The sequence below is a fragment of the Daldinia childiae genome (assembly GCF_008694065.1).
Source record: "Daldinia childiae strain JS-1345 chromosome Unknown Scaffold4, whole genome shotgun sequence".
NCBI lineage: Eukaryota > Fungi > Ascomycota > Sordariomycetes > Xylariales > Hypoxylaceae > Daldinia > Daldinia childiae.
The window spans coordinates 3,164,182-3,173,318 of record NW_022984645.1 but is presented as its reverse complement, the minus strand read 5'-3'; the positions used below and the strand labels follow the sequence as shown (position 1 = coordinate 3,173,318).

General features: G+C 43.5%; 1 protein-coding gene across 1 annotated transcript; it reads right to left on the bottom strand.

Annotated features, from left to right (window-relative positions):
• Window positions 1–4,276: 4,276 nt before the first annotated feature.
• On the bottom strand, window positions 4,277–5,839 carry GL218_05154 (E3 ubiquitin-protein ligase RNF14; the record flags this gene model as incomplete). The annotated part of the gene is made up of 1 exon (XM_033581799.1): window positions 4,277–5,839. The coding sequence occupies one exon, from the start codon at window positions 5,837–5,839 to the stop codon at window positions 4,277–4,279; it is 1,563 nt and encodes a 520-aa protein (XP_033435596.1).
• Between the last annotated feature and the right edge of the window lie 3,298 nt (window positions 5,840–9,137).

The window sequence follows — 9,137 nt, the reverse complement described above, 5'->3', positions numbered from 1 at the left end:
TTGTACGGGAATTAGAATCTTGATTGGACAAAATATTATTACAATATTAAAAAAATGAAAGTGTGGGTAATAAGGTTCAAAAACGGGTAAACTTTCAACAGCACTAGAGGACTGGCCACCCACTAGAGCTGCTAGCTCAATCAAAACACTCCCGCATTAGTGGGACGTGCTGTAGTGGGGCTAGGAGCCTGGGGTTCGAGTCCCAGGCATCCTAGCTTTTTTGATTTTTAAGGTTTTTGGGGGTCACATGACCTTAATCCCACTTATTCCAGCCAATCAGAGCCTTCAGTTCTAAGGAATCATTCCTGGGAAAGGAATGATTTTTTACAAAAGAATTATAATTTTATAAAATATGGTATTACCCATTTTAACCATTATTATGGGTAATATGATAATCTACGCATGGAATCCTTCCTGAAACCCATACACTGCCGCTACGGTAGGTACCTAAATGTTGTTTTAAATACAGGGAATGATTCCTCTCGGTGAACTAGTGGGCGCCACACTCGTACCGTGTGAAGTCATTCTAGCCTCTAGTATTATTCCAGTTTTATATCCCGATGACATAGGAGGCGTACCAACTTTCCCATTTCTTATCTTTATTGAAGAAATTCCCCGGCAACTCCAATAGTCGCCTTATATCCTGATATTCCTGTCTTTTTACTTGAGCTACCTAATAGATAAATGAGTAACACGATGAAATTTCCATCTATATCAATCCCAAAAGAAGAATGGAGGCGCACTGGACTTATGAACCTTACCTGTACATGTTGTTGCGGGATCATACTTCTTGTCTATCTTGTTGTAATGATGGCACAACGAGGGTCTACACTTAATTCAACCACTATTATCCTTGATGGTGATTGTCAAAAAGCACACAGAGCTAATTTGGTCCTTCACTCCTTTATAAGCATTATATCCACTCTTATTCTCGCATCATCGCGATTTTTTATGCAGATATTAAGCTCCCCGTCACGTTTAGAGGTCAACCGCGCCCATCTACAGCTTCGATCGTTAGAGATAGGGATCTCATCGATGAAGAACATTCGTTTCATTTCTAGATACAAAGCTATTGGTTGGGTTATCCTTCTTCTTAGCTCAACCCCTATACATCTACTTTTCAACAGCTCGATTTTCGAGACTCATTTCCAGAGTTCAGATTGGCGTCTGACCGTAGCATCGAGCTCTTTTAGCACTCAACAAGTTGCTTTTTTTCCACCCGGAGCTAGCTTGACCAATGCTGGCACTGAAAGTATCACTTGGAACAGCTCCATTATAGAAGGCTCTATGTGTAAATACACGGAGGGCTACGGCGAACATGTAGCATTGGAAGACTATTGGGATAAGCAATCTCTAGTATATCATAATATTACAAAAACGGCAAGCGAATCGATATTCTGGCACAATATCACATCGCATGACTGTCAAGAATATTACGCATCTTGCAAACCGAAAAATAAATACCGAGACGTCGTCATTGTTGTTGACACTAAGGCTGATACCCTAGGGGGGTGGACGCGGTCGGAGGTTTTCAGCGACCCATCTAACATCCTGGGGCCAATCTGGAATTCATATATACCGCGCAACGATCTCAACTCCTTATGGTATTCTACACAGTGCACCACTAACCTACCTACAGCTATGGCCTTTTCCGATATGGGAACTGCATATTGTATAAGTAGTTGTGGACGTATTCTGGGGCATATATCGACTTCAATACCGACAAATGAGATAGCTTTATCAGAATCAGGTTGGATAATCAATTTACACAGGCCATCGCCCTGTAGTACTCCTAACGAAAAGAGATTCGGGTACAATTCCAGCTTCAATAGTTTCCCCGTACGGTATTGCCTAGCCGAGCCGTCCCCCATATCCTCATGCCAAGTCGGGCTATCCAATACACTACTCCTTATCACGACAAGCTGTGTTTTCTTGAAAGCTTTCATATGCACATTGGTAGTTATTTATCTCCCACACACATCATTAGTTACTCTCGGAGACGCGCTAGAATCATTCATATCGAACCCAGACCCAGTTACTATAGGGCTAGGTACTTTCAATAACTATGATAGCCATCGAATTCAATTCGAGCAGCTCGCAGATACTGGAACCGAGAGCGCGACCAATCTCAGCAATACAGTCCAGCCCCGTCTTTGGCACCGCGGTGGCAATAGACTCATATCTATCGTCCCGAGACGTGCTTGGTCTGGTACTCTAATGCCAATAATCTGCTTTATATGTGCTGGAACATATTATGCGAATAGTATAGGCGTATTTAATAGAGTGAGTCTGTAAGTAAACTATCATATTTATTGCTTATACTAATCCTAAAGAAGAGAAGGTCTATCCCTACTAACATAAAATTAGTCAAGGAACTATAGGGGTATCCGAGTCACCCTTTTTCATAAACGGATTTTTGCAAGGTCGTGGATACTTGAATATGCTACTCATTGCTGGCGCACCACAATTTATACTATCCTACTCCTTTTATTCATATACATTCTTATTTACACGCTTAGTAGCCGAAAGGGAGTTTAATTCATATAGTCTAGCACCACCTAAGCCACTCCGGGTGTCATATCCTACAGGCGACCAAGTTTCAACCTATTGGCTACAGTTGCCATATCTCTATAGCTTACCTCTTCTTACTGCAAGTTTTCTATTGCATTTACTTGCCTCTAACTCATTTTATATCTTCGCCAGTAATGGAGGTAATATAGTGAATTATAACTGTGCTTAGTTTACATACTGATTGAAGGTTAGGTTATCTACTAGACGACTATAATATGGACTCCTGGAGCCCTAGCAATAAGTGGGGTATGCCCGAAGGAACTATCATTCTGTTAGGCTTCTGGCCCCTTGGTATCCTGATAGGTCTACTCGCAGGCCTGGTTCTAGCGATTTTTCCAATTATCTACGGCTTCTGTAGACTTCCTGGCGATATGGTATTTGGAGCATGTGACTCGCTCGTCCTTTCAGCAGCATGTCATCCTCACGTTTCATCCTTTATACCCGACCAAGATAGCCTTTATATAGGCGAAGAATCAGATAATGAAGGTAAGTAAGACTTCATATTATTATTTTATACTAACCATAATAGATGACGAGACCAGCCATATAGCCAAGCAAGAATTGCTTACCAAGCTTTCAGAGGGGAAGCTTAGATGGGGCGTTACAGAGGTACCTTCAGATCTTTCTACGATGTTTGACCCTGAACAGAGTGTAATGCATCTGAGCCTTACCAGCGAGGATGCGTATATCTCTAAGCCTACAGATGATTCTTTATATGTATAAATACAAATACAATGAAGAAGTATCCGCAAGAACTAAGTTGAATATAATATATCGCATAGATGGTCTTTTACCCCTATATTTACCCCTTACTCACACCCTGACATTGTTATATTCATCATTTTCCTTTAATTACGCTGTTAACAAACAAAAAGGGCTACATACTATTTCAATACTTTTATTAAGGGTGCCTATCTGCTAAGTATTTGGTTAAGATATATTTTATAGTGGTTTAAATAGCTATTTTAGTTACGCTCACAGTGTTTCGTTCCTTAACGAATATATACTACATCAAAAGCGAGTGTAGATTCCGTTGTTTAAATACACCCGACCAGGTGAGCTTGGCCGGATCAGTCCGAATTAATCCATCTAGTACCTAGAGAGGTCAGTCACCCTTAGCCTTCGCAAGCCGACCCCCTCGAACGATACTCCTATCTATAATAATCCTTATCTATAGCGACCAATTTTCATATACCGTCCTCATAGAACTATCTTGAAGTTCGCTTCTCAATTTCTACCCGTACCTTGCATTAGATGTCCCAGATGTAATATCATTTCATCGTCCATTAATTCCGGGGGTAGATCGAAGCGTTGGCGGCGCGCGCGATTTATATCGGGGGCTGGATTGAACGGGTTAAGATCTATAATACCCCCTCGGCGCCCCCTGAGCCGATTCGCCCCCTCTTCGTTACCTGCAGGAGGCACGGGGCCGGGATTAGGGCGAGGTTCTGGGGGTCGGTTTCTGGGTCTTATGGGAAATAGGATGTTTTGCCGTGGCTCTTGTCGCCTAGCGATAGGAACATGTGGTCTTAGCGGCGCATTCATAAAGGGCATGAAGGCCCTGCCTCCCTCATAATTAGGTGGGTTATCGTAGTACTGACACTCCCGCGTGTGGTGACACTGGAGGAAATCTTGTTCGTCTTTATAATACGGCTCGAAACATAGCCAACACCATTCGTGACCACAAATACCTGATAATTTTAAGTTAGTTCGGTATTCTAGGTATATTCAACGACTTCAATGAGATTAGAAACTTACAGGTGACATGATCACACCCTATGTATTTGTTTATATTCCTCTTGCATCCGGGACATGGTTTGCTCATCTCCTTGATGTGCTTTTCGGATGCTTCGTCATTTTTCCTCTGTTTACGTGTTCGCTTGTCGTATTCATCGCAGGTTTCTCCCCTGTGCCACGGAACGTTGTGCCGTATGCAGATGTTACGTTTGCATCCATAGCATCTTGCTTTTGAACAACCAGTGGGATGGATCTGGCCCGACTCACATCCAGGATTCAAACACCACATAAACTCCGGGATTCCCGTTAGCAAGGCCTTTGTAGCTAGCATATCATATTTATCGAAGATTTCTCGGGAAGCAAAAGCTCGGACGTTCTCGAACTTGAGTAGCTGAGGACATTCTGGGCATTTCAAACGGTCCCACGTAATTCTTTCCAAACTCGAAGCTATCCAGAGGCCAACGCAGGCTTTACAAGTGGTGGCATCATGGTTACAAGCTGCCGTAATCCGTTTCCTATTCGGCATCTCGGAGACTCTCTTTTCGTCGCCGCATACGATGCACGTCTCCGACGTAGGAACCAGCCAACTCTCCGCGCGAACGAATTTATCCTCTATAGAACGGGGAACTTCAAAGCCGATAGTTGCCCCGGGACGAATGTGGCTAGCTCTTGTGACCGGTTTACCATTATAGGTCAGTTTGATATCCTCGAAGTTGATGTGGCGCCGGCGAGCTTTATTATCGGAATAGACCGTCGCTAATACCTCATTCTTAAGCCAGGTCTTGAGCTTTAGAGTGTCTGCATAACCACGGCGGTTCAGACATGGTTTATGGCAGATATACTGTTCGTTGAATCCTTGTAGGACGAAATAGCTGTCGACTGGTTTCATACTGATAATCAGATAACGACAGAGCCATGCCATCGCCTTGCGGACTTCCCAACTATTTCCTTCTAGCAGCCTCTGTACCAGGCCACCTTCTGTTTCGATCACGATTTGGTTGGAATTTTGTACTAGAGCCTCCTTGGACTTATTGGTATCTCGTAGGAGGTTTGCTACAATCTCTCGAAGACTACCTACGGACTTTCCCATAGTAGCTTCACGAGCTATTGCTTCCCTCTCCGGCCTACGCAACTTCACGCTGTTCCCTCTCCAGACGACTCGGAATGAGCCGTCGTCACCTTCTCGTAGAACCCTATAAAATAATGGGTGTGAATCTTTAGGGATGTCATCTCCCTCCAAGCGTTTGTTGTCGGAAAAGAATTGCACCTCGGCATCCTCTGGAATTTCTTGGGCCCCTTCCGGGAATTTCTTCTTCAGCGAGGCGCCTACGTCGTCTAACTGCCAAGTCTTAAAAGCAATTTTTACAGGATTCCGCTCGGTAAAAATATCGTCAAGGTCGATAAGTTCTACCTTCCTTTTCTCCCGAGAGGCATCGCGACGTCTTGAATGGTGCCTGTGCCTATCGCTGCGATGCTGTGACGATTCCGCAGAGCGAATTGTGGAGGCCAATGGCCGGCGTTGTGGAAACATGATTGAGGTTGCGGGTAAATTAGGAAAGGTAGTTGATCGTTGGTGACATGTAATAGTAATAGATATAGCTGCTTGATACAATATCCATGTGGCAGAACTAGAGTGGCTAGAACAGATACGACCAATGAAATGAAGGAAAGAATTATTCCATGGGATAATGATTTATACGCTAGGTAAACTTTATGATCTTCTAATCGTTATTGAACATTAAAATGAAGTCCTGAACGAGAGTCATAGCTTGCGCAAATCAGCAACCTATGATAATCCTCAGATGTCTGAGGTCTGCGGGGCAAAGTGAAAGTTGTATTTGAAATAAAGGTTACCTATGTAGGTACCTATCTTATCTCTCATCTGTGAATACATACCTAATATAAGGTCGCGACCTAATGTTTCAAGTACCTAATACCTAATATGTAATTGGGCGACAACTTTGAAGCTTCCACCGCTTCGTTGGGTGGTGTGGTGGCACCATCATTATGTGAAGCCACGTGAGACGATGCAACATAACTATGAGCTGTAGCCAACTGGCATGCCTTGTGAGCTACCCTGAAAATCTGTAAAATCTGTAATTAGAAAATAAAATGTTCGGAAAAAAAGAAAGGGAAAGGATGTTTCGAATTATCGAACTGGCGGTTTGTAGGTTAAGAATATTAGGTAATGTAACATTAGGTTCCTTAGGTACGTAGTAAGCTATCTTTAATATCCAATATCCCCGTTATGTACCTATAGGAATAAACATCCCACTTACCCGCATGCATTAATACCCGCATAAGAGGTATATTTCGCTTACTACGACAGGTACCAATCCCGCTCCAACACCATCCAAGTTAAGCCAGCACCCGCAATTGCATAGGGGAAAACAGGTAGCTTCATGAAGTCTCGCGCTTTTCTAAATAAACTCCTCGGTGATAAAAAATAAAATAAAATAAACTAAAGCACTCTCACAAAATTCCAGCCGGTAAGATCGTATTGTACACCTGAGGATTGGTAATATAATATGCGGCACAAAACCTGATCATGATCGTGTAAAGTTCTTCACTTAGTGCACATGTGCTAGCAATGACTGCGGAGGAGACGCCCCAGGACTACTAAACGCCCTAAGCGCTATTGATGGTTATTCAGGTACATAACACACAGCACTATGAGCCGCTGCAGACAGACTATTCTAAAGACCATCTCGGATTAAGCGGTTCATTTTTCCAATATACACAACTACCAAAACTTATATAGAACAAGAAGTAAGGTAGATAACCGCCGTGTTGCTATGGGAAGATCAAAAAAAGCGTATCCATCATGCTGAAAGCTAGACAATATGTGATTAAGAGATTGAAAGAGTCAGTGATGAAATGTATAAAAGAGCTAGTAATTATTAGAGCATAAACGGATAAAGGGACATTTGTTTATATGCGTATTCCGATTTCATTCAGTTCGCCTTTTCAGGACAACTTCTACCAAGACACTTACTTGCCTCGGGTTCGTGTTAACCATTTGATCTCTAGGTCGTGATTTTACATATCTATCTGTGTATCCAAGCTTAGTATTAATCATTTATCACAATCATTATGTAAATACTACCCTTACACGATACGAGTGGTTCTCTCATGCTATTCAAATATTAAGACTCCGTTGATTCATCCGCCAACCGATCTACGAGAATAAGTTGACCTCCAGGACGTACAGCCGGCAAAAAAACCTTGATCCAATTAGGTTCTCCGTCTATCTCGTCGACTTCTTCGATTAGTTCTGCCGTGTATGTATCATAACTCGTATCGAAGCTGTAGCTCTGTAGGCCAGCAATAACCAGCAACTTCAATCGTAGCCAGCGGCCCATCTCTTGCGCCCGCCTTATGATCTCGCCTTTACCGATGCACCCACGATCAGTGTTAATGTCGTGGCTATAGATGCGTAGGTCGAGGAGGACGCTCTCCAGCATCGGCATTTGTGACCATGATAGCCATATGGGCGAACCCCGATCTAAGTCGATACTCATATCAAGCGCCTCGAGATTAACATCGTTTATTTGGGTCTCGAACCCGATCATGCTACGAGCGTCAATCTTCATGAGGGTTAGCGGTGAACGAAGTACAATATGACGCAGGAGCTTAAAGATATAAGGTGAGCCACTTGGCATGACTTTCTTATCAGCTTCAGGCTCTTCATCATCATATGGAAGAATACCTCGCGAACGTTTTCCTCTTATGGGAAACGCATCTCTCCGGTTGATTAGAAAGGATTCCTCGGTGATATTAGGAGGGAAACCGTCCGCGGCCAGTTCGAAAACTTGTGCGCCTTCGAGGCAGAGGATCCTGTTCACCTCGTTATTACACCACTTATTAAGTGTTAAAAGACTCCTACTAGGGAATTTTACATGGAGGAAGTTATGATCGCCGTCTCCATGCCCAAGGCTGGTTAAGAGACTGCCAACTTTGCCCCCAACGCCTTGTGTGTATGTGACGACTCTTGTAGAAGTCAAAGGGTTATCTAAGAGTGGGTTATATTGCTTACATGGATGCCAGTCAGGCACTAATAAATCCAGAGCGCATTGGGCTTTAGAATGCAGCGCTTCGGATAAAGCACTAGAAATAATTTCGAGAGGAAGTGCGACATTGGCTTTTATATCTTTCTCGGTTATTCGCCTCTTCTTTTCTCGAGGATTATCGTCTAGGACATCCGACTTTCGCTTTCGCTTTCGCCCCCTGAGCTCGCTGTTGAGGCTCCTGGAGCTATTGTAGGGATGTACGGTCCCAGCCTTAGACAACTCGACTCCCTTAGATGGTGAGCTTTGGGGGCATATATCACTCACAGAGGTCGTCAATACTTCCTCTACATCACTGAGAAGGGAGGTAGAAATATTGCATTCGCTCTCTCCATAAGCAAGCGCATAGCCTCGTCTTGGCGAGCCCTCTCCTGTCGAGCGTTTTCTTCTTGGCGAGCCTTTTTTTCTTGTCGGATTTTTTCTTCGTAGGCTTTTTTTTCTTCGTCTAGTTGTTCGGTTGTCTTTTCTTGCTCTGACCATTTCTGTCTGCATGCGGTACATGTGTATTGAAACCAGTCATCCAACCATATTTTTTCATCGGGAGACCTTTCATGAAACCGCGACATGCAGACGAAACGTGCAGATGAGCCGATTGTAGCCTGTTCTTCTAGACGCCGACTCTCGGAGCTGGAAGATGAGTTATCGTTTCTACTAAGCACCCGTCTCACATAGGAATGCTGGTTACTCGAAGACATCTTGGTGATGGAATAGAAGAAATATAAACTTTCACAGCTGTGGATTAGTCGTGTATGGTTTGGAACT